This window comes from Notamacropus eugenii, chromosome 3 (assembly GCF_028372415.1).
Source record: "Notamacropus eugenii isolate mMacEug1 chromosome 3, mMacEug1.pri_v2, whole genome shotgun sequence".
Classification (NCBI taxonomy): domain Eukaryota; kingdom Metazoa; phylum Chordata; class Mammalia; order Diprotodontia; family Macropodidae; genus Notamacropus; species Notamacropus eugenii.
Genome location: NC_092874.1, coordinates 69,113,514 through 69,132,328, shown reverse-complemented (window position 1 = coordinate 69,132,328; position 18,815 = coordinate 69,113,514). Strand labels below are relative to the sequence as shown.

The 18,815-nt window shown below is 39.8% G+C and overlaps 2 protein-coding genes across 4 annotated transcripts in view; one reads left to right on the top strand and one right to left on the bottom strand.

Moving 5' to 3' along the window:
• The window catches only part of WAC (WW domain containing adaptor with coiled-coil), a 114,219-nt gene extending 98,416 nt beyond the window's left edge, over positions 1-15,803 (bottom strand). Inside the window, exons 1-3 of one of the 3 annotated variants that reach the window (XM_072651837.1) lie at positions 15,654-15,803; positions 15,275-15,311; positions 13,342-13,537 (exon numbers count right to left, since the gene is read on the bottom strand). In XM_072651837.1, the coding sequence (XP_072507938.1) occupies positions 13,342-13,537; positions 15,275-15,311; positions 15,654-15,694 (274 nt within the window). In that variant the 5' untranslated portion in view covers positions 15,695-15,803. The remainder of the gene's footprint in view (positions 1-13,341; positions 13,538-15,274; positions 15,312-15,653) is intronic. The other 2 variants (XM_072651838.1, XM_072651836.1) reach the window with 2 other exon arrangements.
• Positions 15,697-18,815, top strand: part of LOC140531813 (uncharacterized) — a 42,350-nt gene continuing 39,231 nt past the window's right edge. The window contains exons 1-2 of the mRNA XM_072650521.1: positions 15,697-15,711; positions 15,819-16,609. Of these exons, the coding sequence (XP_072506622.1) occupies positions 15,697-15,711; positions 15,819-16,609 (806 nt within the window). The remainder of the gene's footprint in view (positions 15,712-15,818; positions 16,610-18,815) is intronic.

Below are 18,815 nucleotides of genomic sequence, written 5' to 3'. Positions count from 1 at the left end.
TCTGTTATCTTCCTCTATCAAAAAGTGAAGTCCCTGGGGGCAGGAGCTCTCTCTTTTGTACTGGTACTCCCAGCAATCATCGCAGTACTTGGCAGATAGTAAGTATTTACTAAACGCTTCTCTCATTTATTTATTATAGTACATATGGTACTTCATTTCACAAAGATACCAAGATTTGAAAGATTATAACTTATCCAAGGTCACCCGTCAGGTAAATGCAAGTGCTGGGATTTGAGTTTGCCCCTCCCAAGTCAAGTGATCTTTCCACCGTACTACACCTGCTTCATAGGAAATGGAACAAAACCAACACATCAGGCTACTCTGAATGCTCAAGGATATGTTTACTGAATATTAAGGATTTTTCATCACTTACTGCTTATATATTTAATGATGCTGTTAAAATGTTTAAGGGTCCTTGAAAACAATTTACTCTGCAATAGTTTGAACAATTTCCCTGAATTGCCAAATATCGTTTGCTTAGTTTACCTTTATGTTAATGCTGCAAACATGAACTTTAGCACAGTTACTACAGGAATTCCAAATTTGTCCTCAGTACTGATAACTTATAATATATCCATCAAGTAATGAAATCAAACAATTAGAATAAATAGAATTCATTTTTGGAGGTAAATCAAAAAATTATTATCACTTTCATAGCCTGCAGAACATTGCATTTACATGTTTCATGTGGCATGTTAGGTACTCTATGTTAGCAAACCTAAGAATGTGAACAAAGTATACATGTGACAAAGATCAGTACAACTTGCTTAGTGAAGAAAGTCTTTAAGATCACAGACCATCTACGCCTATCATATGCAATTCTTACCTGTGTTCTACCATAATTTCACCACAGAAGCTTAACCCAAAATACTGGGGTACTTCAATGATTTCTCTTAACATCATGGGGATACCAGTAGAGCTCATAACAATCCCATCATACCTTTCTTCGATAACAACCTTTACTCTCACCCCCCCATGGAATCATATTTCTTATGAAGAGATCTGCCTTGTGATCATTATAAACCCATCCACTGCCTTCAGGATGATACTAAGGTTGAAAAGGGATTCACTATAGACAGTGAAACCTTCCACCTACTTCTGTTTTCAGATGACACTATACTGGTTGCAGTTACACTCTAGAATGCTTAAACTTCTTGAATGAGATGTGTTTCACCTAACCAACCACACAAGGGATAAAGAATACCTGTTGTCCAGACCACAATCTGCATGGTTACAGGAAAAAAGATTGCAGCAGAAACAAAAAGCACAAATAAAACTTTTTAAAATAAAGTGCTTACATTTTTTTCTTCTTAAAAAATTTCTCCACCAATGCCATTGACACTATTAATTAGCAAAATAATCTCCTGGCAAGGTTTGAAACTGAGACCCTGTCTAAATTATCACTAAATAGGAATTATTAGGAATAATCCAAATTAGTGACGTTTTATTATATTAAACAATAAGCAGAATGCAGTAGAGGGTTTCAAAAGTGAAAAAGGAAAGATAATTAGCAATTAAAGCTCAAATTTTCCACAAGATAACTATTTTATCTATATCCTTCTCCTTAACACCACCAACCAGCCAGTTTCCCTATCTACCATATATATAGTTACTATTATGACAAATCATTTCCGAAGTTCCTTTGCAAATACATTTTTTAAAATCTAATAACTGATTACACCACTCCTCCCAATTCTAATCAAAATCTTCCAAAGTTTTAATTGCTATTACTTTAGGTTATGAGTTTAGTGTCAAAGGCCAGGGACCAAAGAGGTGACTCTATCCTTAAAAAAAGCATACTATACAGAAGGCTTTTGTTCTAATACACGACACACGTCTGCCTTACTAAGAGGAGTTTTGTTTCTATTAGGGAAACTGGGAAGAAGATGGCTGTAGTTTTTGTCACATTAAATATTTCAGGGTTAGGAGAGGACTGGGACACAGTACAAAAATAAAGGGATTTAGGACAATCGGAGTACAATGAACACTTAAGGGGAGGACAGAAAATTATGTAGGGTTATTCAACAGTTTTACCTAAGATCATAATGTCACCACAATTATAGTGCTTTATGATTTTTACAGCCACTCCAAAGACTGTCAACGTCTTAATACAATCCATATACTATCGCTAAATATTCCTTTTATCAGAGATGATACAGATTAACTATCTTTTAGTAAACATTCATAAAATACCTACTATGTGCAGAAAGAGCAAATAACACACTGAAAAAAAACCTGTGACATCAAGGAGGCAGAGTATTGCTACTTAACAACTTCAATGGATCTGTTCCCAGGACAAAATATAATTCATTCATATTCTCTAAGTCCATGGAGGATTTGTCTAAGCTTTGCATAAATTCTTTAAAAAAAATAGCATATCAGAGATTTTTTTCTGATGATTTTACTATTTTATGAACCCTAGCCAATGTTAGTCTTACCAAATAACTGTAAAGAATCATGTCTGGCATATAAATAGAGGGCTACCTCTAGGGTCAGGAAGACCTTGGTTTAAGTTCTGCCTCTTTCAAAACATACCAGCTGTGTTAACATGACTTCCCACTGCCCCAGGTAACTCTAAGACTACAGAGAAGCTGTCAAGTAGTGAAGGGAATTTAGATGTATATAGTCCTTTATACTAGTGAAATCACGAGTGCAAATTCTATCTACACATATAAAAAGCACATTCTCGACAAAAGGCAAATACCTTCCCTTCTCTTCTCTCTTTCCATCTATCCATATACTTTTAAAGTCTGGCTTTATTTGCTCCTCTTTCATTAAGCTTTTCCAGGATATTCTAAGCCCAGTGAGCTTTATTTTCCTCCTATAAACTGATAGTTGTAATTTCTCCTCTTTTATTAGGCTTGTGTTGGTATTTAACTCTTCTATCATTAAATTAACTTCTCTTCCCAAATAATAAGCACCTTAAGAATAAGTACCATACTTTACACTTCTCATATCCCCACTTTCTCTCCATAAACACACAGTGGCATGTATATATTACATATCTGATAAACATTTCTTAATTAAATGATCTATATATTCCAAAAGTCTGCATGTTTGCTTTATAGAACTTTGTTGTACAAAGTCATGCTTTAAGGTACAAATTTTAAAATGCTTCCTGACAGTTCTTAGTATGATGCTTTGACATGGAGTTTGAAATATGTATCAGTGAAGGGAGATTCTGCACTAATATCTTAGAATATTTAAAATACTAACATATAAGTAACAAATTTATAAGCCTTAAAAAAAAATTATCCAATTCAACATGTACAATTCACGACAATGATTTTCTTACTGAGGTAAACAATGTGTTTAGGAAAACAATTACACTTATAATCTATAATTATCAAATAAATAGTTGCCAAGCTAAAACAAACACCTTAATCTTTCTAATTCAAAATCTTTTTGATGTTACATGTCCAATTATTAAACACCTATGTGCCAGACACTGTGCTAAATGCTAAAGACTCAAAGAAAAGCAAAAAAAAGTCCCTGCCCTCAAGGTGCTCATAACCCAAAGGAGACAGTATGAAAACAACTATACATAAACATGCTATAGAAAGGATAAATCAACAAAGGGAAGGCTAGAATTATGGAGGGAGTGGGAAAACGTTCTAATGGCAAGTGGGATTTTAGCTAAGACCTGAAAGAAGTCAAGAGGTAAGGCATTAGGAAGGAGAGCTTTCCAGGAGTGGGGGACAGCCAGCGAAATGCCCAATCCAGTGTCAATGGATCAAGAGTCAATCCATGGAGGAGAAAGTGGCTATTAAGGTGTAAAAAGACTTGAGGAAGGAGGGTGGCCATGGTTGCGGCACGGCGGCAGCAGCAGCAGCTAAGGTACAGGTATTGAAAAAGGGCTTTGAAAATCAAACAAAAGATTTGTATTTGATTCTGAAGACAATGGGGAACCACTGGAGTTTACTGGGAGATGGGGAGTACGGTCACCTGAGTGGGGGATAGACTGGAGGTGAAGAGAGACTTGTGGCAGGCAGACAAACCAGCAGACTACTTACTGCAATAATACAGGTATGAGGAGACGAGGATCTGCAAGAGGGCGAAGGCAGTATCAGAAGAGATAATGAAACATATTTGAAAGATGTTTCATAGGTAAAATAGATGGATCTTGGCAACAGATTGGATGAGAGATTGGCGTGAGAGAGAGTGAAGAATCTAACATGATACCTACATTGGGAGCGTGGGGGACTGGTAGTGCCCTGGATAGTTATGGGGAAAGTTTGGGAGTGGAGAGGGTTTGGGCAGGCAGGGGGAAAAGAATGAGTTCTGTTTTAGACATGACGAGTTTAAAATTTCTTTATAAAGGACATCCAATTTCATATAAGACATGAGACTGGGAGCTCAGCAAAAAAGTTAGGGATATATAAGAAGATTGGAAAACCACAGCAAAAAGATGAAAACTGAATGCATGGGAAGTGATGACATCAACAAGTGAAACAATACAGAAAAGAGAAGGAGGCTCAGCGCTGAGTCCTGTGGGACACCCAGGGGGTTTGACCTGGATAAAGATCCAGCAAAGAAGACTGAGAAGAAGCTGTCAGACAGGTGCAGGAGGACTGGGAAGGAAAGAGTATAGTCCCAAAAACCAAAGGAGAAGAGAGTACTGAGAGGGATATATATATCAACAATGATAAAGGCTATAGAAAGGTCAAGTATGAGCAATAAGAAAAGGGCACTGGATTTGGCAATCAAGAGACTGTTAGTAACCATGGTGAGAGTAGTTTTGGTCGAATGATGAGAATGATGTGGTAGGAAGTTAGAAAGAGTTTTAACAAATTTGGAAGCAAAATGTAAAAAAAAAGTTACTCCATCAAGAACCGGAAGTCTACTCAATGGTATGTTCTCCCTAGGTATGAAAAGCTAACTGCTAAGTACACTACCACCAATAACTGAAGGCATACATTTACATGTAAATAGTAAACACAGCAAATAGAAAACATAGCTCTGATTGTACAGTTTTTGTGAAGTTAGCAAAATGCTTTCCTCACAACCCTTTGAGCTAGGTAAGACAAGTTTTATTGTGCCAATTTTTCAATATTCTTTTAGTCCAATTTTTGTTTACAGTAGATACAAATCACATTTTGGAAAAAGCACTTGTTAAAAGGCCAGGAAAAAACTGGATGCCAAGTATTACATTGGCCACTAAATATGTGACTTTGGGCGAGACATTTTCCTTTCATGCAAAGTGAGAATTCTATCTTATCTACTTCTCATAGGGATATAAAAGTTAATAATAATAATAATAACATAAAAGTTAATAATAATAAGTGTGAAAACACTCTGAAAAGTATAAAGCACTAGATAAAAGTATTCTCATTTTAATTTTAAATCTGCATTTAAGAACTTCTTTGATACTATGGAACTATCCCATTCTCCCTAGAGAAGATTTAAACTTTACTAAAATTATACTAAGTACTTTCAAAAGGCTCTATAAGTACGGTAATTTTTCAATCAAAAACTAATTCACTCCAAATTCTTATCAGTCAATCTCAAAGTACAAGTGTGACTGATAACACTGATACCTATTGATACCACTCATTCTTAAGTGAATGAATTTCTTTTCAAAGAAATAATAGAATTTTTTCTTAATTTCTTGTTATACTAAGATACAGTTCTGATTCTAAATATATTTCTCCATAGAACTCTATATTTTTCATCATGGAAAGAAGTAATATTAATCTACTTCATTAAGCTGCGGTGAACTTTAAAGATTCATAGCTTTAAAATCTTTAAATAAATGGCTTACCAAACTACAAAAAAGCATTCTTTATCGATGATTAAAAGTACCAAGTTAATAGTTATACATACACAGCTGCAGAGTGATCAGAACACCTAGAGTGATACTCATTCATGTATTTATAAAGGGCCTAATTAAAAATAATTATGGTTCATTTACTATAGACCAAGTGCCTCTTCATCAACACATTATCGAGTAGTTTGTAAAAGTCTATGTTCAATGGACTTACATTAAAGCCAAAAGCAACCACTGGGAGGAGGTGCACAAATCACAGTGCTAGGAACCAATTAGCAGAAATTTTCTCCAATTAACCTATTCAGCTTACTGAATACTAATAGGTTAATAGCCACACAGATAGCTTAATGTTTCTAATAACTATTCCAAGCATAACTTTCAGTTAAACAATCTGTCCATCTACACAGGAACACAATTTGAATACCCAATTTTGGTGCTGTATATTGCTTTACTGCACTGATTATTTTGATCAGAAATCATAATCAAAATGATTTTCAGATCCATTTTGCTGCCACTGGTGTTGACAAAACCTTAAGCTTCAGCTTTTATGTGCCTCAATTCCTCTTTACAAAGTAATACAGCCCCTATATCAAATAGTATATATCATGTACTATATAATGTCCCAGTGGACATGAAAATAATTACAAAAGGTGTTACATAAATTCTACACAATATTTAATACCATGAAGTATTTGATTAAATAAGCATTTACTATTAGCAAGCACAAATAGAACAGGTAATAAATTACTGACGTAATTACTCAAGAACATAGAAAATCACTATAAAAGTAAACTGCTAAAAATCCTATACCAAGATAGCCATGCAGTTAAGAAGAGATTTCCAAGTTTCCAGTCCAGTTCAAGCCTTAAAGTAATGGATGGAAAAACACATTGGGAAGCTAACAAAATGAGAGAGGATGAAGTATGATTAGGAAAAGGCTAATCTCTTTTGATGGGCAGCTGGGTGCAATGGATAGAGTTCTAAGCCTTGAGTCAGAAAGATTTCTCTTCCTGAGTTCAAATCTGGCCTCAATCCAGCTGTGTGACCCTAGGCAAGTCACCTAACCCTATGTGCCTTAGTTTTCTAATCTGTAAAATAAGTCACAGAAGGAAATGGTAAACCACTCCATTATCTTTGCCAAGAAAATCCCAAATGGGGTCATGAAGACTCAGACGCAACGGAAAAACAAAAATTCCTTTTGATAACTGAGCGTTTGCACACTCTCTATCTCTGAATTACTAGGTTTTTTAGTCCACTGCTAAAGAAAGACATAGAGGCAATTCTAAAGGCTTTAAAACACTAATAATTAACTATTCAGGTACTTTAAAAATTATTCTAGTTAAAGAATTTTACCATAATTCAACTTAGAATCTGTTCTGTTCTTACCTTTGAATATAAATTATGACAGTCATGAAAATCACAACCATCAAAAAATAATGAAACCTCATTTTCAGACTTGCAAAACTTTAGTTTTCAGTCCTAAAGGCAATTTCTATAGAAACAAATCTGCACCTGAAGTTAGTTATGGATGTGTTAGTGACATCTGCAGTGTTAAAATGCCTTCTCCCCTCCAACTTCCAACATTTCCAAAGAGTAGACAACACTACAATATGATCCTCAGATAGTTCTTTCCTATGTTAACATGCAAATGTCCTTTCTGAAGTATCTTTAAAGGATTAGAGGATACAATGTGTACAATGGGCAAACGTATATTATGAGTCTCTGAAGGGGAATTCTATAAAGTGGTAAGGTATATTACATACAGATGAGATGAGGATAGAGATAAGGTAAAAACGTATGCAAATGTAAAGACGTATGCAGATCCAAAGGGTGCTGGGGGTGAGGTTCAAGATGTAAAGGGTGCTGGGGGTGAGGTTCAGGGGTGGGGATGGGGGTGGGTTTACTTAAAAAAAAAAAAAGAAAAGAAAAAAAAAGAAACACTAAGATACCTAAATACTGATCATTCAAGATACCCTGATGCACAACAGGAACAGCTTCAGAGGAAGGACCTAAAATCATACGTAGGTGAGAAAAAAATATAATTTCTAGGAAGAGTACCTGTTAAGTTGACTAAAGGAACAAGTGCAAAATCCCAGTTTAAATCTGGAGCCAATAAAGAACAACTACCTGGGGCCCAAGTGGCAATGAAATGTATTCTCTAAAGACCACAGAGAAAGCTTATTAAATAGCTCCACTAGATACTGAAAGTTGGACTAATCTAAGAATACTTAACACCCAAGGGTCAGGGACTTAAGGAAAGTCCTACACACTAAAGGAAGTGATAAGAACAGTGAGTGATTGAGATTATTTAATGCTCTAAAGCTAAACCAAGAGAAATAAAAAATCTAAGATCTCTTTTTTTAACCTTACTTTTATAGTTTACTTATATGGAATTCTCTCATACCACAGAAAAGCTTGCTTACATACATGAAGTGACAAAATATATTGGCTGCGATTGAGTAAGAAAAGACTACCATTCAGAGTAAGATGCAAGGTCTTTAGCCTTTTGGTTCTTGAATATTGAGAGTAAAAAGAACTACAGATCCTACCATCAACAGGATACAGGTTGTACCCCATTTTCTTTCCCAATATCAACTACATCCCCAGTTGACAAATGGTCAAAGGATATGAACAGGCAGTTTTCAGAGGAAGAAATTAAAGATATCTATAGTCACATGAAAAAATGCTCTAAAATATGCTCACTATTGATTAGAGATGCAAATCAAAACAGCTCTGAGATACCACATCACACCTATCAGACTGGCTAACATGACAGAACAGGAAAATGATAAATGCTGGAGAGGATGTGGGAGAGCTGGAACACTAATTCATAGTTGGCGGAGCTGTGAGGTGATCCAACCATTCTGGAGAGAAATTTGGAAGTATGCCCAAAGGGCTACAAAAATGCACATACCCTTTGACCCAGCAATATCGCCACTAGGACTGTATCCCCAAGAGATCATAAAAATGGGAAAGGGTCCCCATGTGTACAAAAACATTTATAGCAGCTCTCTGTGTGGTGGCCAAAAACTGGAAATCAAGGGGATGCCCATCAATTGGGGAATGGCTGAATAAAATATGGTATATAAATGTAATGGAATACTATTGTGCTATAAGAAATGATAAACAGGAAGACTTCAGAGAGGCCTGGAAAGACTTATATGATCTGATGCTGAGTGAAAGAAGCAGAACCAGGAAAACTTTGTGCACAGCAACAACCACAGTGTACGAGAGTTTTTTCTGGTAGACTTGGAACTTCATTGCAATGCAAGGACTTAAAAAAAATTCCCAACGGTCTTTTAAGGCAAAATACCTTCCACATCCAGAGAAAAAACTATGGAATTCAATCGCAGAATGTAGCAGATCATATTTTTTGTTTGTGTATTATTTTGGTTTGTTATATGATTTTTCTCATTCATTTTAATTCTTCTATACAGCATGACTACAGTGAAAATGTATTTAATAGGAATATATGTGTAGAGCCTATATAAAATTGTATGCTGTCTTGGGGAAGAAGGGGGGGAATCTAAGTTATATGGTAGTGATTGTATAACACTGAAAATAAATATAATTAATTTAAAAAAATATCAACTACATTTTAAGTACTATATATTGAATAGAATTTCTACTTTTCTGGAAGATAAAAAGTCTAAAGTTTGTAAAGAATTAACTTATTAACTGACAGCTTAGACAGAGAACCTAGAAAATGAAAATATTGTCCATTTAAATAACCTATGCTATCAGGCTTTTATTTTATGAAATAAAATGTTTTTAACTATCAGTCGCTGCAAATGATATGATGGTATACTTAGAGAACCCCACAGAATCAACTAAAAACTTCCTGAAAAAATTAACTTTAGCAAAGTTAAAGAATATAAGATAAACCCACGTAAATCATCAACATTTCTTTGTATGATCAACAAAGCCCAGCAACAAGAGACAAAAAGAGAAATTCAATTTAAAATAACTGTAAACAAATAAAATACTTGGGAGTCTACCTGTCAAGACAAACCAAAGATTAAGAATAATAAAGGAATTAATGAAAAAATACAAAGGAAGCTGTCCTAGCAATACCAGGACTCAAACTGTACTATAAAGCCGTAATCATCAAAACTATCTAGTACTGGCTAAGACATAGAGTGGTGGATCAGTGGAATACATTAGGGAAACAGGACACAGTAGTCAATAACCAGAGTAATCCAGTGTTTGACAAGAACCCCAGCCTTTGGGATAAAGAATTCACTATCTGACAAAAACTGCTGGGAAAACTGGAAAATAAAACACAAACTAGGTATAGACTAACACCTCACACTACATAACAACATAAAATGAAAATGTGTGCATGATTTAAACATAAAGGGTGATACCATAAGCAAATTAGGAGAGTAAGGAATAGTTTACCTGTCAAATTTATGGGGAAGGAAGAATTCAGGACCAAACAAGAGACAGAGAACAATATGAAATGTAAATCTTTTGATAATATTAAAATAAAAAGCTTTTACACAAAAAAAAGCCCCAAAGCAACCAAGAAAACAGAAACCTAGGAAACAATCTTTACCTCCGATAAAGGTGTCATTTCTCAAAACATAGAGAACTGAGTCAAATTTGTAAGAATACAAGCCACTTCCCAAATTGATAAATGGTGAAAAGATATGAACAGGCAGTTTTCAAATGAATCAATTAAATCTATCTATAGTCATGAAAAAATGTGCTAAATCACTATTGATTAGAGAAATGAACATTAATACAACTGTGAGGTACCACCTCACACCTATCAGATTAGCTAACATGACAAAAAAGGAAAATGATAAATGTGGGAAAATTGGGACACTAATACACTGTCAGTGGAGCTGTGACCTGATCTGATCATTTTGGAGAGCAATGTGGAATTATGGCCAAAGGGCAATTAAACTGTGCATGCTCTTTGATCCAGCAATACCCCTACTAGGTCTGTATCACCAAGAGATCATACAATACGGGGAAAGACTTATATGCACAAAAATATTTTATAGCAGTCTTCTCATGGTGGCAAAATACTGGAAACTGAGAGAATACTCATCAATTGGGGAATGACTGAACAAGCTTTGGTATATGAATGTAATGGAATACTATTTTGAAATAAAAAAAGTGATGAACAGGCACATTTCAGAAAAACCTGGAAAGACTTGTACAAATTGATACAAAGTGAAATGAACAGAACCAGGAAAAAATTGTTCATAGTATCCACAACATTATGTGATGACCAACAATAAATGCCTCAGCTCTTCTCAACAAAATGATCCAAGTCAAGTACAAAGGACTCACGCAGGTAAATGCTATTCATATCCAGATGAAGAGCTGATTGAATGAAGATCAAAGCTTATTTCGGTCACTTACTTTATTCTTTTCTGTGTTTTTTTTCCTTTTCATTAGTTTCTTCTTTCATAACTAAAACTAATATGGAAATATGTTTTACATGGTAGCACATGTATAACCTATATGAAACTGTCTACAATTTTCAGAAGAGGGGAGGGTAAGAAGGGAAGAAGAGAAATTTAGTACTCAAAATCTTGTAAAAATGAATGCTAAAAATTGTCTTGATATGTAATTGGGGAAAAAATTAAATGGTATCATAAAAAAGAAAATACCATCTTTACATAAAAAAAAACCATTTTTGCCACAATTTCTTGCTCCACTATTTAAAAAGAGCTACTTTTCAAGTAACCAAAACAAGTTGCTACTCATATAGCATAAAGAGTCTATTCAAAAGTAGGATAAGGTTTATAATACCCAACATATATCAAAAAGAATTACTATAACAGGAAGAAAAAGAAATGCCTCTTTCCCTCATGACACCTCAGATAACTTAATTTCCCTCTTGAATATATATAAACCATTAGTTTTATTTTAAATCTATTTAACACATCTGCCCATAAACAACCAATCTTGTTTCTTTCACTATCAATTGAGCAGGCACTATGACTACTCTATCAAGTAATGTTAGAATTGCTCCTCCTCTACAAATTTTTGTTTGTTTATAGGTCACGCACAACCAGAAAAATGACCGGGCCAGTAACCTATGAGGGTAACGGTTGTTATCAGCCTGAATATATGCTCGTATACCCTGGAAACTGAAAGGAAAAAAAAGTCTTTGGTCTATTGGGAAAATCAACTGCAGGCTTTTTGAGAAAAACATGGAAGGAAATCAATTGAGACAGCAAAGTATTATAGGTTTTCAACTTGTATAAGTAGAGGATATACCCCCACTAATGCAATCACAGGATCACCAAGTAGAAAATACAAATTATTAAAAATTTAGTGGCAGACTCAGAAAACTGGGGTGCCATATGCCATACCAAGTCCACTGTAAGAGATCATTTTCTATCTAGATCATCCTACGGGGCAGTGTGGCACAATGGCTGGAGGGCAAATCTCAGAACCAGGAACCTAAGTTCAAGTCCCAGGTCTGATACATACTGACTTGGTGTCTCTAGCACCTATCTGCCCTAGGCAGCTCTCTAAAGACTGTAAATTGTGGAGGTATGGACTTGTATTGATAAAGAAAGTTTCAGAAACCCATTGATAAAGTTTCAAGCACCAAGAAAATCACAGATCCAGTCCCTATCTCTATGATTCTTTATACTATGAAGACAGTTAACTTGTATGATGATTTTATGTGTTGTTGGTTAAATAACAGAGGTTATCCAGAAGGCAGGAAAAAATTAGCACTTAACTCTTTGAGTATTTTAAGTACTTTAACTGAAATTTAAAAAAAATTAAGACTAGAAATTAATGATAGCTTAGCTGAGTGACAATAATAGAAGTATACAGAGCCATCTTAAACTAAGCAGAATCTCTGATGCAAAGTTCTTAAATAGGATACTGCATTAAAAGTTCAACACTATTGAAAGCAGTACAACTGGTCAAGTAAGCAGGAATAGAGAAAGTAGTCATTCATTAGAATATGAAATATTACTTCACAAAAATTTTTATCTATAAGGGGAAAAATATGAAGATATCTCCAGGGTCATGAGGAAAGTGGAAAAGAAAGCTAGGAAATACTTTCAGTGTTACCAATTGCTTACATTTGCCACAGATATCTCAAACTTGGGTTTTCAATTGCCTCTGAGGATTTAAAAGTTATCAGAAAGATATGAACTTGAATGCTTTTAAATAAAATGAGCAATTAAAAAAAACAATCAAATTCAAATTATTTTATGCCTTTTTTAAAAATGTGAAAAGATTGGTTCTATTTATTTTCCTGATTCCAAAATAATCAGAGCTCTTTTCTATATACACCCACAGTCAATTCCTAACCTCTCCTCATGTCCCAACCAATAATACTATTATAGTCGTTAAGAATCTTCTTGGTGAAGCCAATTCAATTTCTAAATGTACATCTTACTTCTAGATTAAGTTAAAGGATCAAAATATTCTGACCAAAAAATAAAGAACACTGATGAGATAAAAGTGGCAGAGTTCACCACTAATAACATAATTCTGTTCTCTATTTCATAGATTGATTTTGATTGACCGTACCAAAAAAAAAAAAAAATTTCAATAGGTACAAAATTTTTGTAAGTAAAACTACTTACCACCATCCCTCTCTCTAACTCTGTGAGTATGCACACTTTTTGCTTTACTGTGACCTGTGCTGTCGCTATATTTGTTTTCAGGACTATCAGATCGTCGTAACATTTTATTTGGTGGTGAAGGATCTGTGGTGTCTCGCATCTTTTCATGTCGGTGATCGCCACTACTGGGGTGACTCTTCGATGAATATTTAAGAGCCTACAAAATATCATACAAAGAAAAGCACAGACCTTTAACTTGAGTCCTTAATTATGACAACATGAAATTTATTTCGTTAAGTTTTATGACTTAAAACATCAATTTTAATCAAACATGATTCAAGAAGTCAATGTGTCTATAAATAGCAATGATTCAAAATAATGAGATCTCTAATCACTCATTTAAATATTTCAGAATATTTGCTTGAAACGATCTTGGGGCATCATTCCTTAATAAACCTTTCTGGGAAAGATGGGATGGGGACAGAAATGACCTTATAATACTATACAGTGAGAGTCAAAAGAGACTCAAAGGTCATATAGTCCCACTACTTCATTTTATAAATGAGGCAACAGAAGTTCAGGATAGTTTAAGTGGCATGCTGCTGCCACAGAGGTAATAAGCAACAGACTGAGATACGAACCTAAATCCTCTGATCATATACTATCAGCATTCTGTCTACTGTTTCATGGTGATTTCCTATTGTCTATATTCCCCAAATTATTTGGACATTTTGGTATCTATTTATCCACCCAATTTAGCCATTATCCATTTCTAGGGATTGTTAAAGCATAAGAAATCGATAGTTGAGTACTAGGTCATCCATTTCTGCCCTAAAAATTCATCTATGTATCTAAACAGGCGCCAATGGATTTCATTTACAAGAAGCTCTTTAATCACAAATTTCATCTCTGTACATGCAAAAAAAAAAGGAATCAGAATTAACCTTAAATTAACCGTAACTTAATTTCTGACTCTGGGATCTTATGATACTAAATACTTAATTTTAAAGCTAAATAACCTAAGGTTCCTTTCTAACTCTGGGATCCTACGTTATTAAATATTTAATTCTAAAGGTAAATTAAAATGCAGAGGATAACTTTGAAAAAGTGCTGCCTTTGTAATAGAACCAGACTTACATTCTCCTTAGAGAATTAAGCAGGTCGTTTCAGGCTATTATAATGTGCAATTATATCAAGGAAAACATGACCTATCCTTTAACATCTTCAAAACAAATATTATGCTGTATGACACACTGTAGTGCGTTGTAACTTACTTGGTTTGAGGTACAAACGCACAAGAAGTCAAGAAATTTTGAATAAGAGGATTACTAGCTGAGGGATCTGCAGATCCCTCTCATTTAGACCCCTAAGTGTCCTCTGACAGCTGTCATCCATTTTTGATAGCTTTTGAAAAGTCATCCATTTCAAAGAACCACAAGGACTGTCCTACGTAATTTCTGATGAGACACTGGTCAAGAGCTGCCCTGAAAAGGAACCAAAACCCCTCGAATCCCCGATGTCTCCTCAGGACATAGCTCCCAAGTGTCCAGGGCTGGCTCCTACTCTGAACAGGCAGTGAAATCACTCCGGACTGGGGTTCAGACTTTTGGTACACTCCCATAGCAAAGAGAATCAACTCGCTGCCTTTTTAAAATTTCAGCAGGCTGCCACTCACGAAGACCGCCCTCCCCCCAAAATTTAAACTAGTCCCTCTCTGCCCTCCCCGCTAAAATATCCGGGCTGGGCTCGTGGGCTCTCCGGGGCCCCCCCATGCGGGCCGGGGGCAGTCGTTCCACCAATCCGAGCCCGGCTTTCGTGGGGTTCCGGGGGGCTGGTTTCGGGTTCGTTGCCCCGCAGGGCCTGCGCCGACGGCTGAAGCCTAAGCTCGAGTAGCAGCAGTCGGTCCCTCCCTCCGCCTTCCCCGGCCGTCCCTCCCCTAGGACTCGGCTGGTACCTGGTAGGGCTGCGAGTCCCCCCTCCGGTCGTGACAGCTGAAAAACAGGAAGACAGACAGCGACATTAACACCCCGAGAGGGAGAGGCGAGCAGAACCCCCCCCCGCCCCCCAGGACCCGAGGCCGGCCGCCCACGGGCCCGGGCCGACCGCACGGCCGCGGGGCGGCGGCGCCCAGGAGCCCCCGGCGGCCCGGCCCGGCCCGCGGCCGCCCCCGCCGCCTCCTCGCAGGCCGGCCCGGATCGGGGTTAACAACAAAAATGGCGGCTCGGCCCGAGCTCGATAAGGAGGAACATCCCCCTCCCCGCCCGCCGCCCCCGGCGCGGCCCGGCCCGGCCCCAGCCCGGCCAGAGACAGACATAGAGAGAGAGAGGATTTACCCATCACTGAGTCTCTGCTGTTTCCTCGCATACATTACCATCAATGCCCGGCCTGTGTGTGTGTGTCGGGGAGGGGGGGAGAGGGCCGCGGGAGGCGGGAGGCGGGCGGGCGGGCGGACGGGCAGCGGCGGCGGCGGCGGCCAGCACCCCCTCAGCGGGTCTTAGCGCCGCTCCGTTACTGGCGCCGGCGCTCTCGGGCCATGGCCCTCCCCCGGCGCCGCGCACACGCTCGCTCCCGCTCGCTCGCCCGCTCGCTCCGTCCGTCTCTCGCTCGCTCGCTCTCGGCGGGGGCAGCGGCGCCAACTACACCGCGGCAGCGGCGCACCGGGGGGAAGGGGGGAGAAAGAAGACGCGACCGGCTCGGCCCAGCGGAGAGCGACGGCTTCCTCCGCCTTCCCCTCCTCCTGCTCCTCCTCCGCCGCCCCCTCCTCCTCCTCCTCCTCCTCTTCCTTCTCCTCCACCTCCTCCCCCCGCCGTCGCCGTCGCCGCTGCCGCCTCCTCCTCCTCCTCCTCCTCCCGCCGCCGCCGCCGCCGCCGCTGCCGCTGTTGGTGCCGCCGCCGCCGCTGCCGCCGCTCCTCCAACTACATCCGGGGAACTCGGACGCCACCGCCTTCGGAAAACATCGGCAGTTTCCGCCAAGCCGCTCCTCCCCTAGCGCTTCCTCCGTCTCCCCTCCCTTCCCTGTTCCCGAACGCCGAACTCGGCGTACTTCGCCTCTTCGCGACCCGTCGGCTCCTTCCGGTTCCGCCGCTTCCCTCCCCATGCGTACGTCCTCCTCCTCCTTCCTCTCTCCCCTCCCCCTCCGCCCCTGCGCCTCTCCTCGGAGCGCGCCGGAGGCCTCTGGTCGCCTTCTGTGTGTGTCCGAAGGAAGCCTAAGCTGCTGCGGCAGTGGTGCGCCCCGAAGTTCGATACCGGCTTCCCGCCGTGGAGGCGGCTGCCCTCGGAGGAGGGGCTGGTGGGTGCCTCGGCCCGGGCGGGCGGGAGCGGACCTACTGCGGGAGGGAAGGGGGTACGGACCGCGCTCACCCCGAGGGCCAGAAGGACATTTGTGTCCGGCTTAGAGCCCCCCGCCGCTCTTACGCTACAGGGATTTATAGGAAAGCCGAGGTCGGCGCCGGGGCTTCCGCCCGGGGCCTCCGGGTCCGCCCTAGGTGGCGTGGAGGGAAGGGAGGCCTCGAGGCCTATGCGGGTACCTGTATGGAGGGAAGGAGACGAGGGTCGGACTGAGGCCCCGCCATGGCCAGTCCGACCCCGCAGCCGGGGGAGTCTGTAGGCTCGGGCCTTGTACCCCGCCGGCGCCGGGGGCCTCGGTCCGGCCCTGCCCTGCCGGCCTCCCCTGCCGGCCTCCCCTGCGTCCTCCGAGAACTATGCGAGTCGCACCCCCGGCTTTCCTCCCACCGGTTGGTCTTCCTTCTTCACCTCCAGTGCTCCTCTTATTCTAGACGTATGTGTTGGGAAAAAATAAAATCCAGTCTGGAATTGTGTTTCTGAACGTTCGGCATTTTCAGCCTGTGTTTGGGGCGCGCGCCATTGGTTCTTTGGGAGCGTGAGGCCTGGGATTTCCCGTTCTGTTGGGCAGCAGGGATGGAGGGGGGAGTCTTTTTTTCTGCTTCCCTGATTTGGAAAAATTATCCGAAAGTTATTCTACTAAGCAGTTCTGGAGTGGGCCCTGGAACGTAGTGGGAAAGGAGACGCAATATTAAGGCAAAGAAATTTTGCTTTACGGTTTTGCATCGGGGCCTGGCAGAGACCCAGGCAGTGAGAACAGCCAGGATTTATACGCTGCCCCAAGGCTGCCTGGGAGCTAGGTGGGTGCTGTCATCATCCTCCTTTTGCAGTTGGGGAGACTTGTCTGAGAATGGGCTTCAATTAGGTCTTCTCACTCTGGGCCCGGTGCTCACCCCATGAGCCGCTAGCTGCCTAGGTACCAGTAAAAAAATCGATACCGTATGTTGCCTTTTGGAAAGTTGCCAGTCTCACCTTGCTACAAGTTGTCCTCCAGTTACTGACATTTAGCCTCCGTATTTTAGCTTATCTTCTACTTTATCCAATCTAACCAGGGCAGGAGCGTCAATCAGCAAGCGTTTATGGGCAGTCACTGTGGGTCAGGCACTGGGCAAGGTGCTGGGGATACAAAAGTAAAAATAAAGGTTCTCTGCCCTCCAGGAGCTTACAAAGAATGTCAAGGACCTGAAGTTTACAGTATCTCAGTTCCACTTTAGCCCCGAACACTCATTTGCTGCGTGATCATTAACTGCTAAACCTCAGTTTCCTGATCTGTAAAGTGAGAATAACCATTGTGCCCATCACAAAGAGCTGAGAGGTTAAAATAGAAGTTATTCTATAAGATAATATATAAGACATTATGTTAATAATATATATTACATCAGGCATTATATAAATGTCAGTAATTTGCGCCACACAATATTAGTGGAATTTCTCCATTTACAGGGATCCTTACTCCGCATAAGTCATAAAAACCTGTTGTCTGTGTTCATAATTGCTATGTATAGTTTTACTTTTTCTCAGTTTCGTTTCCAAAAGAAAATTCTTGGCTTTTACTTAGATCAGCTTTTGGAATGGAATGGAAAAGTATTCATTAAGTGCTAATCCCTGTGCTAAACACTAGCTAACAGTTATATGGTGCCTGCAATGTGGTAGGCACTTTGCTAAGCACTTTGCAAATACTTCATTTCCTCCTCACAACAATCCTTACTGTCCCCATTTTACAGATCAGGAAACTGAGGCAAACAAGTTAAAGGACTTGGCCAGGGTCCCACAGCTCCTAAGTATGTGAGGCCAGATTTGAACTCTTAGTCTTCCTGACTCTCCTCCTAGTGCTCCATCCACTCCCTAGAGATGATCCTCCCTCCCCGTGAGCTCATTCTGTTAGAGGGAGAAAACTTGAATGTAGGAGGGTGAAGATTCACAGCAGCTGCAAAATCTTGGTGATAATAAGGATCTAGCAGGCAAAGCAGCAGCAAGATGCTTTCTAGTAAGTCAGCCTTGGTTTGCAAAAAAAAAGCAATCCTCCAGGAGAACAGCTAAGATCCTGTATGAGGGCAGGAAAACTTGAATGGACACTTCTAGTACTGACTGTGTGACCCAAGGACAAAGGATTTAGACTTCTTGATCTATGAAACAGATTGTATTATATTATA